The sequence below is a fragment of the Chroicocephalus ridibundus genome, unplaced genomic scaffold, assembly GCF_963924245.1.
Source record: "Chroicocephalus ridibundus unplaced genomic scaffold, bChrRid1.1 SCAFFOLD_94, whole genome shotgun sequence".
Taxonomy (NCBI): domain Eukaryota; kingdom Metazoa; phylum Chordata; class Aves; order Charadriiformes; family Laridae; genus Chroicocephalus; species Chroicocephalus ridibundus.
In genome coordinates this window covers 634,229-653,538 of record NW_026961295.1, presented here as the reverse complement: position 1 = coordinate 653,538, position 19,310 = coordinate 634,229, and the positions used below count along the sequence as shown (strand labels likewise).

At 51.8% G+C, this 19,310-nt stretch overlaps 1 protein-coding gene across 1 annotated transcript in view; it reads right to left on the bottom strand.

Annotated features, from left to right (window-relative positions):
- LOC134509184 (deleted in malignant brain tumors 1 protein-like) overlaps positions 1-19,310 on the bottom strand; it is a 78,904-nt gene that overhangs the window by 22,957 nt on the left and 36,637 nt on the right. Inside the window, exon 6 of the mRNA XM_063321668.1 lies at positions 6,953-6,968. Within this exon, the coding sequence (XP_063177738.1) occupies positions 6,953-6,968 (16 nt within the window). The remainder of the gene's footprint in view (positions 1-6,952; positions 6,969-19,310) is intronic.

Here is a 19,310-nt window from a genome sequence, read left to right as displayed (position 1 = left end):
GTTTGTCTTGTATTTAACCTTTCGGGGTATTCATAAAAATTGCTGATTTTACTCCAGAAGTAGAGTACTAGTCCGCATGAATAGTACTGGCAGGATATTGCTGCTAATAGGGGTTCAGTCTTGCAGCATGTACATTCTCGTAACCATTCCGTGGAATACTTTAGTTAATACTGGATCCCTCGTATTGCAAAAAACCCCTAGGTTCCGCTGAAGAAAGCTGTTTGGTTTTGTTTTGCTTTGTTTTGTTTTCAAAGCGCACAGCAATATTATTCTCTGGAGTAAAAAATTCTGGTATTTTACTTAATGCAACTTTGAAATCTGACACTATTTCTCTGCTCATGCTTCAATTCCATACTCTGATTTTCAGGCAATGTTTGACTGGGTGGACATTGCTGGCAGCGGGTTGGCATCTATGTCCCCAGTTGGAACAGGTCTGGAGACAGTGAAGCAGCAAACTGAGGAACTTAAGGTATGAACGAGCAATTGATTTCATTTCTGTTTTCATCGGTCTGCATTTTCCTGTGGTGTTTAGTATTTTTCTGTATTTTTCAAGAGTCAAAAGCAATTTTCAACTTCTAGTAGAAAAGAATCTGTATGAAAATTTCAGATAACATTTCATTGCACGCTTTTCATTTTAAAATGTGTTTAATTTTAAAATCTATTCCAAATTTTGGTGAAAGTACATTTTATTTTGTGAGTGTGTTCCGACAGCCGAGAAATACTTGTAGTGGCATTCCTTGTCTTTCACAGGCTGTAAGGTTATTATGTGCAGGGTTCTTTTGCTGTGACTTTTACGTGTTCTGGTTTCTACCGTGAACAGCTTCCTTGAGGCTCTGAAAGAATGCCTCCACAGCTTCAGTTTTGCAATTGCAGGCTTTACCTAAATGCTCACACAGATCACAACATTCCCAGTACATTAGTAAGCTGAAAATCAAAATTTCAGGCTAACTTAGACCTTCAGAAGCCTGTCTTTGTGGATCTGTGACTTGAGCATGCTCCTGACGTCGGTAGGCTGTTATGCGATATATAAAAACCAGGGATGTATAACGATCAGGTAATGTCCTTGGTTTCATGGCTCGCTTGTACTTTTTTTGGCTGTGGGCAGGTTGTTTAGTCTACCTATTTTATGATGTAACTTCAAATGACCCATAATCTTACGTACTTCAGAAGAACACACCTAGGCGAGTTGTTCAGAGTGCTGTCCCAGTTGCGTGTACCAGAGAGGGTGTTCTACTGAAGAAAATTTGCTTTCAGGTCTTCTGAAAAACAATTCTATCTGAAGTTTCACGGATGGTATTATCACAACCCCCAGAGCTAGAAGTGACTCCAGATGCGTTCTGCCTTTTGTACAGACCAGAGAGATCGTTGGAGAACACTTTCCTATTAGCCATCTTTGCCATTCTGTGGTCACAGTTAGCAATACCTGCTAGAACATTAAGACACTGCTGCAGCTTCTCAGTTTGCTGCGACCATCGGGGTGATCGGTGTCTTACAAGCATTTTTACCCTGGATGACAATCCCCCAAACGTACGAAAGCTGAGAGGGATGCATTGGTATTGCAAATACTGCTGTACTGTGCTGTATTCCAGAAGGTCATTACTTGTGATAAGTTTATGTGTATTCTTTTTCTATTTACCGTAGCAATTTAAGACAGAAGCTTATCAGCAGCAGATAGAAATGGAAGGACTGAGCCGTCAGGCAGAGCTGTTGCTGCAGAAGGTAACAGAGGAGAGTGACAAGCACACAGCTGAAGACCTTGTCTCAGAGCTCAAACTAATGTGGGAGAGCCTAGAAGAAAAAGTCATCAATAGACAGGTAAATAAACTTGAAGGTGGGGGCTTTCTTCATGACTTAGATTTTTGAGAAAAGCTTCTTAGTGTGTATCATGTTTGCATCAATTTACACATTTATTCCTTTTGGTTTGGAAATTACAGAGCTATAATCCAAAGGGAAATGGTGAGGGACCTGCTTCAGCACCTGGAGGTGCACAAATCTATGGGGCCGGATGGGATCCACCCAAGGGTACTGAAGGAGCTGGCGGAAGTGCTCGCCAGGCCACTTTGCATCATTTATGAGCAGTCCTGGACAACCGGGGAGGTCCCAGCTGACTGGAGGTTGGCAAATGTGACACCCATCCACAAGAAGGGCCGGAAGGAGGATCCGGGGAACTACAGGCCAGTCAGCCTGACCGCCGTGCCTGGGAAGGTCATGGAACAGATCATCCTCGGTGCCATTGCATGGCACATCCAGGAGAACAGGGTGATCAGGCCCAGTCAGCATGGGTTTGTGAAAGGCAGGTCATGCCTGTCAAACCTGATCTCCTTCTATGATAAGGCGACCCACTTAGTGGATGAGGGAAAAGCTGTGGATGTTATCTACTTGGATTTTTGCAAAGCTTTTGACACTGTTTCCCACAGCATCCTCCTGGAGAAACTGGCTGCTCATGGCCTGGAGAGGTGTACTCTTCACTGGGTAAAGAACTGGGTGGACGGCCATGCCCAGAGAGTGGTGGTAAATGGAGTTAAATCCAGTTGGTGTCCGGTCACAAGTGGTGTCCCCCAGGGCTCGGTGCTGGGGCCGGTTCTCTTTAATATCTTTATCAATGATCTGGATGAAGGGATCGAATGCACCCTCAGTAAGTTCGCAGGTGACACTAAACTAGGCGGGCGTGTTGATCTGCTTGAGGGTAGGTTGGCTCTGCAGAGGGATCTGGACAGGCTGGACCGATGGGCTGAGGCCAATGGTATGAGGTTCAACAAGGCCAAGTGCCGGGTCCTGCACTTGGGTCACAACAACCCCATGCAGCGCTACAGGATTGGGGGGGAGTGGCTCGAAAGTTGCCTGGCAGAAAAGGACCTGGGGGTGTTGGTGGACAGCCGGTGGAATATGGGCCAGCAGTGTGCCCAGATGGCCAAGAAGGGCAACAGCATCCTGGCCTGTATCAGGAATAGCGTGGTGAGCTGGATAGGGAAGTGATGGTGCCTCTGTACTCGGCACTGGTGAGGCCCCACCTCGAGTTCTGCCTTCAGTTTTGGGCCCCTCACTACAAGAAGGACAGTGAGGTGTTGGAGCGTGTCCAGAGAAGGGCTACAAAGCTGGTGAGGGGTCTGGAGGACAAACCTTATGAGGAACGGCTGAGGGAGCTGGGGTTGTTTAGCCTGGAGAAGAGGAGGCTGAGGGGAGACCTTATCATCCTCTACAACTCCCTGAAAGGAGGTTGTAGAGAGATGGGGGCTGACCTCTTCTCCCTGGTGACAAGTGATAGGACAAGAGGAGGTGGGTTCAAGTTATGTCAGGGGAGGTTTAGATTAGATATTAGGAAACATTTTTTCACTGAAAGGGTTATTAAACATTGGAACAGGCTGCCCAGGGAGGTGGTGGATTCACCATCCCTGGAGGTGTTTAAAAAAAGGGTAGATGTGGTGCTTAGGGACATGGTTTAGAAGTGTTTTTTGTCAGGGTAGGTTAATGGTTGGACTTGATGATCTTAAAGGTCCCTTCCAACCTCAGCGATTCTATGATTCTATATAGAATATAATTTGAATTTTAGAATTTATTGAGTTGCTTTTGTGGTTTTTAAACCCATAGCAGTATTTTTTGTCACTTCCTCTGTCAGCAGTGCCATCTTGAATCATTATTATTTCATTTTGATTAGTTGATGATATCTTAAGTAGCGTTTGAAAACATGTTTATATGTGCAAAAGTAATATTAGCTGCTGAACTGAACAGTTTAAAAAAAAAAAAAAAAGGCACAACTTAATCCTTAACTGTTTCAGTGCTCTTTCCTTAAGTTATCAAAGTGAAAGAGAGATTTAAAGATGCAGTGCTTTGAAGTGTATTTTTTTTCCTAAATTGAATCATTTCACAACAAAGAAAAGGTTTTAAAGATCATGCAGCAAATTGCATTTCCTATGAAATTCTGTTGTAAGTGATAAAAAACTACTGTCGTATCTCCGACGAGAGAACCTTCCAGCTTAACTCTGCTCTGGCTACATGGGGTCTCGGAAGGTTAGGGATTTAAGCCTGGCGTGTGAGGCTTTACAGGGGAATGGCAACCTCGGCTCTGAGTACGAAGCTGTTGCTTGTCTTGGATGACTGTTTCTCCCTGGGTTTATGATATCAGATGCACGGACGCTGCTCTGGATTGTGGTGACTAATGCTAACATAAGCCAATTCAATAGCATTGTGAAACCATTTCCTTGTTAATTTTATTTTTACTCTAGCGCAAGCTGGAAGGTGCCTTGTTCGCCTTGGGGCAGTTCCAGCGCGCCCTGGATGAGTTGCTGACGTGGCTGACGCATACAGAAGACTTGCTGAATGAACAGAAACCTCTGGGTGGAGACCCCAGGGCTATTGAAATTGAACTTGCCAAACATCATGTATGTAATTATGATGAGCATTAACTGAAATGTTCCTTTGATGTTTAGCTGAGTGATGAGTCTTGTAGTAAAACTTAGCACTCCATAAATAATTCTCTAGAGATTTTCAAGATGCAGAGTATAGCTGAAACGCAGGCTTGGAATAACTAATATTTTTCCTCTTACTCCTCCATATTCTTTCCTTCCTTTGCGTGTGCCATGCAAGTGACATAGGTTTTAGCTAAACAGAGCAACTCACCCTAGTCTCCACTTTTATTCACCTTCATTTGACCCAGGGAACTTCAAAGTTATTGAACCTGCTGCTGTCCCTGAAGCAGTAACCTCCTTGATTAGTTCTGTTTAAGCCAGGTCTCACAAAATGTATGCGGCCATTACGCATCTTTAGTTCTTGTTTCTTCCTTCTCAGAAAATGGCCATTTGCTGTGTTGAATTCTGCAGAATTTTATCCCAATTGGATCCAACTAACAAGAAGAATGGAAAGCTTCTCTGAAAATCTCAGCCAACTTTAGGAAGGTGTCCATGCCCCCATCTTCTTCTCTTGTTACATACAATTTAGGGGTTTTTTTAAATGTGTTTTTTAGTATTTTTACTGATTATTGTGCCTGTGGAGCCCACGGAAGCATGCTTCTGTTGTGCCTTTTATTTTGAAGAGTGCCTCCCAGGAGCAAGAGATCTTCTCTGCCTCCTTGTGTGACTTGGTGTGCTGTCCATGATGATGTGTTGTTCCTAGGCCTGAAGATTTCAAACTAACCTCCTAAATCCTCTCCTTTCCTTTCAATCTGCCATTTAATTTTTGGCCTGCAGATGATGTGAAAAGTATTCAGAGTCCCTTTTGGATGTAGAGAGAATTGATTGAAATTGACGGGACACGGATAATTAAGGCATTTTCCTTGTTTGTGGTAATGCAGCTCTGCAGCTGCTGAAGCCTTTTGTGTGATCGGTTGGAACTTGAGCAGAGAAGATACCTACGTGCCCTGTGCAACTACTGTTAGAAACAGGCCCTCAAAAAAAAATAAAGTCACAAATCCAGCGTCCGCTCCACGAACCTTTTATATTCTTATCTAACGGAAGTGGTTTACTCTGAAGAAGCGTCCAGACGTGGTTTGTGGCTTCATCTGCCTTCAGTGCTGAAGGAGTTCAGCAAACACATGAGTGAATCTGCCTCCTTTTTGTAAAACGGAGTTTGTAGGTTAGGAAGTTCACACAGGAGTGCATCCTGTGGTAGCCTGGAAAAACATCCATCTCTGGAATAACTTTGGCAAGAATAGACCTTGTTCCTAGTGAGCCTCATCAGGAAGGACGGGAAAAGATGCATCTGCTTCTGTGAATATCCCTCTTTTTCGCCCTGTTAGGAAAATAAAATAACGAATACCTTCCAGTGCTTAGCTTAGAAGAACTAAATCAAACGAGACGCGCATTTATCCATTTACGTGGATCCAATTAGGAAGTGTGTTCAGTGAAGTCGAATGGAAAGTGAATCATCAAGTGAGGAAATTGCTTTTTGCGTTTTTAGATATGCTTACCCGTTGTACTTGATACTTACCCGTCCGTGGAACCTGCTTCCAAAATCGGGTTGTTTACCTTTCAGCTCTCTGGGAGGTCTGCAAAGATTCGATTTAACCTGTGTGGCTTCACTAGTGCAGCCACTACACAAAAAATACTTCAAGAACCACGTGGTCCTTCCCCAGCGATGGTAAAAGAATACAAACAAAAAATCCCACCAGATGCAATCCGATCAGGGTATGGGCTCGTTATCTGGGACAGGAAGGAGTAGTTTGAGGAAGGTCAAGTACCCTTCGTGTGAATGTTTGTTTTGTTTGAACTGAGTGAGACTTAACCCATTTTGTCATGTTTTAACAGGAAAGCGTTCCCCAGCACCAGGCACGTATCTGTCAGCAGCCCAGGCGCAAATGGAAACCCAGAATCCACGGGCAAACCTTCTAGTCAGCAAATGGCAGCAAGTCTGGCTTCTGGCCTTGGAAAGAAGAAAACTGGAGGATGCTTTGGACAGACTTGAAGAGGTCAGAAAAGGAATATATTTACTTTTTGCATAATTTTGTTTACACTGGGTTAAATGGTAAATACTGTCAACGACTTCCACATTTGTTGCATTCTATTGTGTGATGCAGCTAACTGAAAGCATTGCGATACACAGGGTCCCCCCCGCAGGGAGGAGCAGAGGGGACAGGTGACCCCAGACTGCCCAACAGGGTATTCCATCCCATCTGCATCACGCTCAGTATAAAAGCTGAGGGATCAAAGGGGCAAAGGGGGCTCTGGCTCGTTTTTTCTTCAATGGCTGACGTCTGAGGAGGACCCTGTCTGTTCATCTGCCTTTGATCCCGATCCGAGCACTCCGGACTCTAGTTCCGGAATTCAGCTCCTGTCGGTCGCTGAGTCCAGTCTGGAACTTTCCCTGTGTCTGCTGCTGACGCCATCGTCATCCTGGGAGCTGGATACGGTTTTGTATATATTGTACACTTTTTTTCTTTAATTTTTATTATTGTATTACTATTTACTATTTTCTTATTTATTATTATTTTCATTAAAGTAGTTTAGTTCTTTTTCTAAACTCGTAAATCTCCGTATCTCTTCCTCTCCTCTCTGAGGAGAGAGTGGGGGGAGGGCCATCTGTCGTTCTGATCGGCCAGTCTGGCCAAAACCACGGCACATTTTTACAGAACTATTTTTACAGTCAACACAGAGTACTACAGCGGTAGCTGAAAACATAGAACAAGTGTTTTTGCTGATCAAATGTGCAAGAACATGTCCCAGTGAACGGGTGACTATGTCAGTTCTATTGAGGGAAGCGTCCCATTTATTATCGGCACATTTTTTAGTACGACTGTGATTAGGAATAAGATCCGTCCTGTAAGGTGGCAAGTACCTTCCCCTTCACGCTGGAGTGCGTGAGTCTGTCGTGGCTGTTTCCTCAGCTGTGCCTGTTAAGTGTTTCCGTGTGCTCAGGATGCAGTCATTGGTGCTTGGTTGAGGATTTCTGCTGATTTGCAGGATTGAACTTTGGTGAAAGTTTATCGTGTGGCTGTTGGTTTTCTTTCTGTTTTGAGTAGGGATGCACATCCACTGTTATTAAAGCCATCGCCCAAGAGATTCTGCATCAGCCAAGTGACGTGTTCCCAGAGCTTCTCTGTGGGGTGCTCCTACTGGGAAGTAATTCCCCAGGCCAGCGATGGGTGGGCTGTTGGAGTTGCTGATGAACTTCTTGGAAAAAAGGACAAATTAGGAAGAGCGGAGCATTCCTGGTGTGCAGAATGGCTAGGTCCCAAAGAGCAGCTGTCAGCGTGGCACAGAGATCAAGAAACGTTATTCTGCAAGGATAAACCGTTGAAGGTTGGAGTTTTGCTGGAGCTACAAAAGAAGACCGTGTCCTTTTATTCCATCGCTGACAAAGAAGTGCTTTTGCACACCTTCGGAATCAATACCTCACCTCCTCTTTCCCCTGCTTTCTGGCTATATCGTCTAGAAAGAAATGGATCTTTCAGTCAGAAAAGTAACAATTTTGGGTGTGACTGCAGAGCTTCTGTACGAGCTTCAGTGTTTCGCACAGGAATTTACCCAGGAGTGTGTAGCGACCCAGGCCTTCCTGGGAATGAGCAGCTGATACTTGGCTCTGCTTTTCTTCCCGCTCTGCTCTGATGGAGCTGAACACTGAACCGCTGTCCCCGAACACCCTGGAAGCACTCTGGACTAACTGCGCATCTGTAAGATGCCAGCGGTGCGTGTGTCGGCTTCTACAAGAGTGGGGGTGGCTCTCTCAACGTTGCCAACAGTGAATGCACAGCTGGTGGCTGCTGCCTCTTGTTAGGGCCGAGGCGTCCCTTCCTGGTGCATCTGGAGCAAGAACAGGGCCAGCACGATGAGCTGCCTGGGCACCTCTTGGTTTGCACGTACAAACTGTGCTGCAGTGCTCAGGAGCAGCAATTTGTTGCGCTTTGATCATAAATGACCGTGCCATGTAAAAGGGAGTGTGTTGTGTCGCTCCTGGTGTTCCTGTGCGTCGGAGGCGCTCACTTGGCAGGCGCAGCACTGCAGCCAGCGCCGTTCCATGACAGCGCTTGAAATCTGCATCGTGGCTCCCAATGGCAGAAAGCTGCGTCACCATCCCAGGGAAGCCCAGAGCAGAACTCCCGCGCAGAGGCGACAGGAGCCCACAAGCCCACTGCCTGCTGTATTTCCCGCTGGGCTCTGAGGGGGGAGAGCGGAACTGGGGGCTGTGATTTGTCAAGGGGATGCCCCCTCTGTCCCTGTGACCGCCGTTCATGGCCAAAACAAAGGGAAAAAAAACCCAACACAAAATAACATCAAGGGCTTTTTATTAGTTAAATAAGAAATCACTTTCTGGAGAGCAGCTGTCCCTGCCCAGCTGCCCGGCTCCTGGGTCTGTCCCGCGGGGGCCTTGGTGCGTGAGGGAGGTGGCAGTTGGACGAGTCGCTCTTGCTCTCCGCTGCCTTGTGCAGCCCGGGCTGGTGCTGTGCTGGCCCTGTCAGGCAGCAGGGGTGGCAGGAGAGAGCAGAGTGAGCTGGGGTGGGGACACTGGGGGGGACACGAGTGGGGAAAACCCAGCACCTCGTGGGTGCCCTGCCCTCCCCGCTGCCCCTTCACACCCATGGGATCCTCTCCCCAAGCCAGCCCCGGCCGTACCCTCTTTGTCCGTGAGCACGGGACTGTCCAGCTGCTCCCTGGACATGCAGCCGTCCTTTGCCAACAGGTCCACCACATTGCACTGGGAATGAGAGAGCGGGCTGGCTGAGCCACGGGGCCGAACTCGGCATCCCTTGGCAACCCTCCCACGGCCAGCTCTCCCTGGGGAAACTGAGGCACAGATGCCCCCCCCGCCCCCGCAGAGGCTCGGCCTCAGTGGCCCCCGCCGTATCCCTACCTTTGTCTTCCCTACCTTGCTGGGGAGCAGGAGCGGCTGGAGGCGCCGGGGGAGCTGGAGGCCCTGGCGGCGCTGCAGCGGGGTGGTGACAGTGTGCTGGCCCCCGCAGCTCCGCGGCACGGTGGGGTACTTGACCTCGGCTGGCGGCTGCCTGTGGGACGGGGTACGCGGATGCTCAGTGCCCGGCACCGTGGCAGCCCGTGCTTCAGCCTGCTACGGCAGGGAGAGGGCCAGGGCCTGCTCCCCGCTGGGGTCTGTCCCTCCCGGCTCCCCTCCGCCTGCTGCAGGAGACCCCCCGGCCGTCCTGCTGGATCTGCTCTTTCCCCACAGTCCCCGGGAGCTGGCCGTGGCAGTGGCAGGTCCCTGCACCCCACGCCAAGGACAGCAGGAGGCAGGAGCTGGGCTGTCCCGGCTGCAGCGCTTGATTTCAGCAACTTGTTTGGGAGAAGGACCCTGACCTCCCTAAGCCCGAGGTCAGGCTGAGACCAGACACAACTCATCGCACGTGGCTTCAGCGCCCTTGAGACAGAGACTTGAGCCAGACGGGCAGCGAGGGGGGGCTGTAAAACCCCTCAGAGGCGGGGTAAGCACAGCTGACCCTCTGCAGCACAGCTCTGCTCCCCTGCCCTGCCCAGGTCCGCCCGGACCCCACCGCCCCCACCTGGGGAAGAGCTCTCCCTCGCCGGGGCCAGGCCACCCTGCACCCCAGTGGGACGGGGATGGGTCCCCGTGTCCCCTACCTGTGGTCGTGCTGCTGTTCCTGCTCTGGCTTGAGAATGGTACGGGGGTGCTCGGCGAGGCGGGGGGACAGCGGCGGCAGGGATGGGATGGTCACGATGTGCCTGGGGAGGGCAGGAGCCATAGATGGGTGACGCGGCAGTGCCCTGAAACCCGTGGGCTTGTAGCCCACGGCACCCCCTGCTCCCTGGGGAGGGCTCTGCATCCCCCTGCTGCCAGGCAGGGCCGCGAGGGGGCTGGGCAGGGTCAGACCCCCCAGGCAGAGCCCCGAACCCCTGTGCCTGGCACGGCGGGGCACTGCCAGCACCCATCGCCCCCCCATCCCGCCCACAGCGCCAGGTGCTACTCACGGGCCAGGCACCGACATGTCGAGGGGCCGGTCGCAGGACAGGCAGTGGAAATGGGTCAGCAGCGGGCTGGAGTGGGGAGAAAAGGGCTGGGTGAGCTCCTGGGGGGGACACAGGCAGGCAGCTCGCAGGCAGCAGCGAGGTGTCCCTGAAGCCGCCGCCGTCCCCATTGCACTCACTTCTTAATGCCAGCTGCATCATCAGCCCCTGCCTGTGAGCCCTCCTGGAGCTGCTTGAGGTTGCTCTCCCAGTGCCCCTCCAGCTGCTTCTGCAGAGCCCCCAGCTCCTGGCGGTCCAGCTGTGGACAGGTGCCCCCCCTCAGCCAGCTGCCCCGGGATGGGACATGGTGGTCCCCGGCTGGGACAGCTGGCAGAGGGATCCTCGGAGGGATGCCAAGCCCTGAAGGAGCAGGTTTTGCGTGGCAGAGACGAGACACCCCTCACCTTGGAGGCCACCTCTTCACTAAGCTCTTGCTGGACCTTCTCCTGGCCCGTCTGCCGGCTCAGCACCTCCTCGAGCATCTCAGTCAGCCGCTCCATCCTTGTGTCGAACTCGCTGCGGTTGACTTTGCCAGCCAGGCTGGTTTTGTCTGCTTTCTAGCAAGAGGGAAGGGCAGGAGAGCGGTGGGGAAAGGACGAAGGTAGCCTAGGCAGGGCCAGCTCGTGTTGGGAGGAGAGGGAGAAGTGGCTACGTGGCCCTGCTTGCCCCATCACCCCCATGGGGTTGGTGCCAGCCGCCAAAGGGACCCGTGGGGAGACAGAGGGACCTGGCGAGGGACGCGCAGCCAGTCTGGAAATCTTCCCTCCCCCCGGCAGGTTCTGCCACCAAGCACCCAAGGGACAAGGGGTGATTGTCACCCTGCCTGGGACCCCCTTGGCTGCTGCTGGGGACCCTCCAGGCCATACCACATCGAGTGCCAGCATCAGGTCATTCTTGTCCGCTTTGCCCTTCACCAGCTTCTCCAGGGACTGGAACAGAGCCTGCCAACACAGAAAGCACCCCATGATGCCACGGCAGCGTCGCAGCTGCCTCCCAGCCAGTTCAGCGCCCCCCATCCACCTCCCACCCCCCTTAAAAACCTGCGGGAAAGGGACAAACTCCTTGTGGTGCCCAGGCTCTGCCTGGAGGATGCTCTGACCCTGTGGGCCTTTCAGCCACCCACCTTGGTATCTTGCTGCTGCCGCTGACTGTCACGCAGGAGGTTCCCCACGACGGAGCTGAGCTTTTCGTAGCTGCCTTGCACCTGCACAAGGGTGGCCTGGACGCGCTTCAGCACCTCCTCATCCTGCTGCAGGGAGGAAGACGACAGGGCGGTGCTGTGCAAGGGGGGACTGGCTGCCCCGTGGCGACAGAGCCAGGTTACTTGGCCGGTGGCCAAAGGCTCTCGGTGCCAGCAGGACATTTGCACCAAGGCTTTCATTTCCTTCCGTGCTGCTGACTTGTACAAGGCAATGTGGGGAGCAGCGAGGGGCTCCCCCATGTTACAGCACAGCACGACCAGCCAGGGAGTCCCGGCAGCCCCCTCCCAAGCCCCCCATGCCGCCATCTCCCTACCTGGCTCTGCCTCGGCAGCTGCCTCGGCACCTTGCCCACCGCCCGCCGGGACATCAGGGAGTCCACCACCTCCTGGAGCTTCTCGTAGCGCTGCAGGAGCTGCCCCACCTGCGCTCCGGTGTCCCCACAGCAGGCAGGGCATGCTGCCTGCGCCTCTGCCTGCTCCTGCCCTGCGCTCTCCATCGCCTTCAGCTTGTCCTGCTGCAGGAAGGGGAGAAGGGATCGGCTCTCAGATGGAATGGATGCAGCCAAGAAGCCAAGGTGCTGTGGAGGCTCGATGGCTGCAGCCGGCCAGGGGCCGTGGCCGGGAACCCTGCCAGGACCCCCCCACCCAGCCGGCGGGCAGTGGGAGCACTCCCCCTAGACCTCACCTGAGCCTGCATCAGCTCGGCCACCTCTGTCACCACCTGCTTCAGCGTGGCCTCGGTCATGTCCTGGTGTTCTCCCAGCTCCTTCAGCTCATGCTTTATCTTCTGTAACTCCAGCTCCTTCAGCCCCAACACCTCTTGCTTTAACTCCTGCCGTCCCAGCTCCTTCAGCTCCAGCACCTCTTGCTTTAACTCCTGCAGTCCCAGGTCCTTCAGCTCCATCACCTCTTGCTTTAACTCCTGCACTCCCAGCTCCTTCAGCTCCAGCACCTCTCGCTTTAAGTCTTCCAGTCCCAGCTCCTTCCAGTCCCAGTCCGCACGCTGGGACACAGCTGTGTGCGTTGGGCCACAGCAGTGCTGAGTCAAAGGGGAAGGTGACTCAAGTTGCCTGGGGGGCACACGCTCCTCCTCCTGCAGCCCCGTAGGCAGCCAGCCTTGTTCATAGTGAGCGTGCACCACTGGCTCATGAGGCGTCCCTCAGGGTGCCCAGCCCCGTCTCCGCAGGGTCACTGCTCAGCACATCAGGTCCCAGCCTGTCCTGCTGCATTGGGGTTATTCTTCCCCGGGATGCAGGACTGGACACTTCTCCTTGAAAGACTTCAAGAATTTCTGTTGGCCAAATCCCAGCGTTTCTCCAGCTGCCCCTGGACTCAAGCTCCCTTTGGTCAGCTGTTAATGTTTGTGTGCAGAAGGTCACCCTGATGCTTGTTCCCCAGGGCTTGGTATTGGGGCCAGTTCACTTTAAGATCTTTTTCAATGATCTGGACGAGGGGATTGAGTGCACCCTCAGTAAGTTTGCAGATGACACCAAGTTGTGTGGGAGTGTCGATCTGCTTGAGGGTAGGAACACATTGCAGAGGGATCTGGAGAGGCTGGATCGATGGGCCAAGGCCAGTGGTATGAGGTTCAACAGGTCCAAGTGCCGGGTCCTGCACTTGGGTCACACCAACCCCATGCAGCGTTGCAAGCCTGGGGAGGAGTGGCTGGAGAGCTGCCCCGCAGGAAAGAACCTGGGGGTGTTGGTCAACTGCCGGCTGAATATGAGCCAGCAGTGTGCCCAGGTGGCCAAGAAGGCCAACCCAATTTTGTCCTGTATCAGGAACAGTGTGGTGAGCAGGAGTAGGGAAGTGATCGTCCCCCTGTACTTGGCACTGGTGAGGCCCCACCCAGAGTACTGTGTCCAGTTTTGGGCCCCTCACCACAAAAAAAGACACGTAGGTGCTGGAGCAGGTCCAGAGAAGGGCAACGGAGCTGGTGAGGGATCTGGAGGATAAATCTTATGAGGAGTGGCTGAGGAAGTTGGGGTTGTTTAGCCTGGAGAAAAGGAGGCTGAGGGGAGACCTTCTAACTCTCTAACTCCCTGAAAGGAGGTTGCAGAGAGATGGGGCTCGGTCTGTTTCTCCAAGTAAGAGGCTATAGGACAAGAGGAAACGGCCTCTAGTTGTGTGACGGGAGGTTTATACAGGATATTAGGAAAAGTTTTTAAACTGAAGGGGTTATTAAGCATTGGAACAGGCTGCACAGGGAGGTGGTTGAGGCACCATCCGTGGAGGTATTTAAAAGACAGGCAGACATAGTGCTTAGAGCTATGGTTTAGTGATGGCTTTTGTCAGAGTTAGGTTGGTGGTTGGACTAGGTGATCTGAAAGGTCCCTCCCAACCAAGGCAATTTGATGTTTCTCTTCTGATTTCATGCCCTTTTCCACTCTTTTTCCACTGTCAAGTTCTTCTCTTGGATCATCCTCATCCCGTCCCATACAAAGAGCCAACTCTTTTTCACCGTTTCCTTGTTGGTCCTTCCCTTGGTGTTTCTGAGATGGTGACAGTGGCACTTTCCACCCTCCTCATGTCATCCATGACACTAGTAACCCCTTTTTCTTACCTCTGCTGTCGTACAGCTACTCAAGTTGTCTTGTTAGAGGAACCACGACTCAGCATGAGCCATCTGCACATGCAATTTAAATGCTGATGTTTTGGAGCTTCAGTGCACAGGGACCTTGAGACACCTGGGGATGTGGCCAACAGAAACCTGCTCAAGTTTTTCAAGGAGAAGGGGCAAAGTGGGAGAGGACGAGGTGAGGAGTGAGTCTGAGGAGAGGGGCCTGGGCATTTTGAGGGATGCCATGTGAGCCTCTGGTAAAGGCTCAGCACCATTAAAGCCAGCTGCATATGGGGTGGTGTTAGAAGGACCGTGGCCATCCAGACAAGGGGAGTTAGTGTCCCCCTTGACTCAGCACTGGTATGGCCACATCTGCTCTCATAGTATCCCAGAATGGTTTGGGTTTGAAGGGACCTTGAAATGTCATCTAGTCCAATCCCTGTTTTTTAGGGACATCTGCGACTCTATCAGGATGCTCAAAGCCCTGCCCTATCTGACCCTGAACACCACCAATGATGGGGAATCCACAACTTCCCTGGGCAACCTTTTCCAGTGTCCCACCACCCTCATTGTGAAAAATTTCTTCCCTATGTCCAATCTAAATCTACCCTCTTTCAGTGTAAAGCCATTGCCCCTTGTCCTGTCATTACTGGCCCTGCTAAATATCTCTCTCTCTTATAAGCCTCCCTCATAGATTAAAAGGCCGCAAGAAGGTCTTCTTGGAGCTTTTTTGTTTGCTGGCTCAACAACTTCAACTCTTTCTGCTTTTCTTCTTAGGAGAGGTCTTCCAGCTCTCCAATGATTGTTGATGATCCTTCTCTTGATCTGCTCTAAGAGGTCCATGTCTGTCTTCTGCTGGTGCCCACTGGTGGGGGCTGGAACCAGCATTCCAGATGAAGTTCTATGAGATTGGAGTAGAGAGGGGGAATCCCCTCCCTCCAGCTGCTGGCCACGCTTCTGTAGATGCAGCCCAGGCTATGATTGGCTTTCTGGGCTGCAAGTGCACATTACCGGCTCTTGTCCAATGTTTCACACACCAGCATCCCCAAGTCCTTCTCTACAGGGTTGCTCTCAATCCATTCATCAGTCCGTCTCTATTGATACCGGGCATTGCCCCGACCCAGGTGCAGGACCTTGCACGTGGCCTTGTTGCACTTCCAGAGGGTCACACATGTCCCATTTACCAGTGACTAAAACAGCTGAGCATTTCTTTCCCAAGGTTTAGGATCTTGACTATAGTGTTCAGCTGGCATATATCCCTTCAGATCATGAATTCATTCCACCAGGGGCTGAACGCTGCAGCCCAGGCAGCCACGAGAATCGGCCTCTCCAATAAGAGTTGGTGACAGGACGAGGGAGCTGGGTTTGGGTTTAGGCGTGAGGCATGTGGTGAGGGTTTCAGCTTTGGCGTTGGTGTTCAGGGAAGGGCTACAGAGGAGAGCTGCAGGTGAGAGATTAGGGTTAGGGTCCAGGCAAAGGCTTAGGGGGAGCTGCGTCGTGCCGAGTCTGAGGGGCAAGAGTGTGGAAGGCACTCGGCGTGTATGGGCCCTGGTGGTGAGCAGAGGGAAAGCTCATGTGGTGATGACCAAAAGCATCCCCATTGCAACGAGCTGGGGATTAGCACTGGGCCCCTTGGCTTGGCAGGGCACATCCAGGGGGCTACAGCACACAGGATGTCTCTGCCTCCTTTCTTTGTCACCCTGAAATCACTGCCTCTGGTTTTCTGCTCCAACCAGCCCCCAGGGAGGCACGCTTCAATTTCCTGAAGCAGCTTCGTCACCCACAGCCCTCAGCAGACCCGCTGAACCTCCAAGGCTCTTTATTCCTGCCAGGGCCCTCCACACTGCGTGACTTTCCCCTAAGAGCTCGTTAACGTGAAGGAACTGTAATGAGTTTATTCTTGCATCTCAATTCACCGTATGGTTGCAAGGGGACTTTGAGGAGAGACTGTCTCCAAGGAAGAGTTTTGCCCGAGTTTGCTGGAGAAGAGTTTTGTTTAACAAGCACATAATGTAACATGGGCAGGGATATCACTAGAGACATGAGTTGGTGACAAGGCTCTGGGATGGAAATTTGGCCAAGAATAAGGCAAAGTTTACTTAATCTGCCACACTGTGTCTTTAGCCAACTCACTAACTGTGCATATATTTAGAACTTCCTATCAATCTCTCCAACACATTTCTTTCATGGTGGTGGTTTGAGGAAGGTGGAGCTTATTGGAGGCTTGGCCTTGGCATATAGTGGAGGAATGCATTGGGTTTCTTTAATTCATTGGTATCATTTTTTCCTTCTGGCTGTTCAAATTGAATAAGAATCCCTTGTCTATTTACAGCCAAGTCTGCGGGGGAATCGGGCAGGAATTGGTGCAAAGGAGCTGTGAACATTCAGCTGCAGACTCAGCGCACAAGTCTGATGTAGGAAAAGAATGCAAGTCCCAGGCAGCCCCAAGAGAAACGGTGGGGAGGAGGAGGTGGGGGGGCAAGTTGTCCATACAGTGGGGGACCTCGAGGAGATGGCAGTTGCTACCTCTCTGGTCCTCCTTAGGAGACACCTCTGGTTCAGTATCAGCTGGAGAAAGCTGCAAGCATTTCGTCTGGAAAAATAAAAAGACTAATGAAAAGCCCTTTCCAAATGAAAAATTACCTTTTCATTAAGTGCTTCTTGAAACCTTCCGCTTTAAGTAGACTCCTGAGACCTCTCCACTGAGCTGTACCAGGCTAGAAGCCCTGAAGAAAATCATGGAAGAGCTGTGGCTCCTTAGGGCTTTCTGCACTTTAACGAGCCCCATGGGGTATTTGCTGCTGAGCCCAGGAATGCCAGATACTGGGAGGAGCTTGAACAACCTGTGCAGGAATTCAAGTCCGAAGCAAACGCCAAAGTGTCTTGGAGCATTAATTGTCCCCACTGAGGGCCATGACAGACCAAGCCTCCCCATGGATTTGTTCGAGCAGGCAACTGGAGGCTGTGATTACAGGGAGGCAAAGGCACTGTGCAGGTGGAGCTGATGCTGAGTAAAGCCTTGATGTATTTTATCCCGCCAAGCGGCCAGCCCTGGGAAGGGGGATCCTGTCCCTCACACTGGCTCAGGGCTCCTTCTGGGGTAGTGAGGTGTGGGGTAGGCAATGCCGAGTGAAGGACAACGGCACCACACCTCCCGGCCTCCCTGGGGGGTGCGAGGAAGCAGTGAGGCCCCGGTTCCATGAGATTAAGGTGTCTCCTTTCAGGCCTTGGTAGCAAAGACAACAGCCAAAGCCAAGGGGACAAAGACCTGCGGGCTGTGGACACCCAACCTCTTTCCTCCCCTTGCTCCCACTGGGGCATCTCCTCGCCTTTCCTGACAGCTCTTCTTCCTCCCTGCCTGGTCCTTGGAACACCCAGCGTTGCGCTGATCCAGGCTCCCTCTGGGTGACCTCAGCAGTCACAGCAGTGTCCTTCATGGGACATTTCCTTCTCCTCATGTCCAGTCTCGTTGTGAATGTTGATTTGGGATCCTGCCCCACTTTGAGGTGGCACCAATTTCAGATTTAGTAACACGGGGTTAAGTCATATGATTCTAACAATACTTCATCATTTGCCAGTTCTCAAAGTGATTTATCAAAATTTGCTATAGCCAACACAGTGACATATTTAAAGATTCAAAAAAGGAAAGGTTCACAGGACAGGTACGACACTTTCCTGAATTAAATCAGACACTCGCAACCACAAGACTTACAATAGTTTCCTAAATTGAATTGCACACACAGAAAGTCGCTGAGGTGACCATCTCTGTGCAGGGAAGTCCGCACTGGGGAAGGGAATCATGGCAAAAAGGGCCAGCGAGGGGCTCCTTTGGGGGCTTTTTGAAGTGAGGAAAAGGGGCCAGCCTGTTCTGGAAACCGGCCACTCGTGGGTGGTCTGCTGAGGAGCTGTGGGCAGAGCCAGCAGCACGGGCGGCAGATCTAAAGGACGCGTACTCGCTGGGACCACTTCCCCCCTCATAAAAGAAGCCTTTTGGGAGCACAGCGACCTGGTCACTGCGCACTGAGTAAGCACGCAGCACATGGGCATCACCCAGGGCGTCACCTGGGAGCACCACAACAAGGCGGTCATCACCCTCTCGGATGGAGTTTAGCTCTGCTCTCCACCCGGCAGAAGGTCGTGCTCTCAACCTTAGCCAGGATGGATGTGGGAACCCAGAGAGAGCTCCCACAGGAACATACAGCCGTCCAGGTCACAGGCTGCAGGGGGTGCCAGAGCCTTTCACTGGTAACGCGGGGCAGCTGTAACAGCTGCTGTGTGCGTTGTGAACAGGTGAACCATCTGCTCAGCCTGGTGTCAGAGCTGTGAGAGGAAGTTGAAAGGTTAAGGAGCATTAGGGAGGCTGAACAAGAAAAGGACTGGTGGAGCCAGGCTCTGCCCTCCTTGAAACAGAAGCAGGAGCACCTATCAGAAAGTCACCGGGATCCAGGGACCCCTGTATCCTGCCCTGTCAGGCAGGAGGCAGAAGCCTAAATGAAAAGAGTGAATGGAGGGAAATTCATGGTCGGGGCAGCAGGCGAACTCCCTCCTTGCCCACCATGTCCCCCACCCCGGTACCTCTGAAGAACAGATCTGAGGTTCTGGTTGAGGAAGGTCAGTCAAATGAGGATGTGGATGATGGGCAATCCACACCAGAGATGTCTCCACAGTTAGAATGGTGTACCGCCCGTATCACAACCACAACCCCAAGGAAGAAAAGAAGGGTTATGGTCGTTGGTGACTCCTTTGTTGTAGGTCTCCTTGTTGGAGACCTGAGAGGGAATATGCCGGGTACTATGAGAGGGTCCAATATGCCGGGTAGATCCTCCTCATAGAGAAGTCTGCTGTCTTTCTGGAGCCTGGGTGAAGGACATCACCAGGAAACTTCCTCGCTTGATACAGTCCTCAGCCTACTACCCATTATTGATCTTCCTTTTAGGTGGAGAGGAAGCTGCGACTCACAGACCAAGAGCAATCAAGGGGGACTTCAGGGCCTTGGGAAGGTTGGTGAGGGAATCTGGGACGCGGGTTATTTTTTCCTCACTCATTCCAGTTGCAGGCAGTGACATTGGAAGAAACAGACACATCCAGTCTATTAATCCATGGCTCCATGGCTGGTGTCACCGCCACAATTTCATTTTTGTTGACA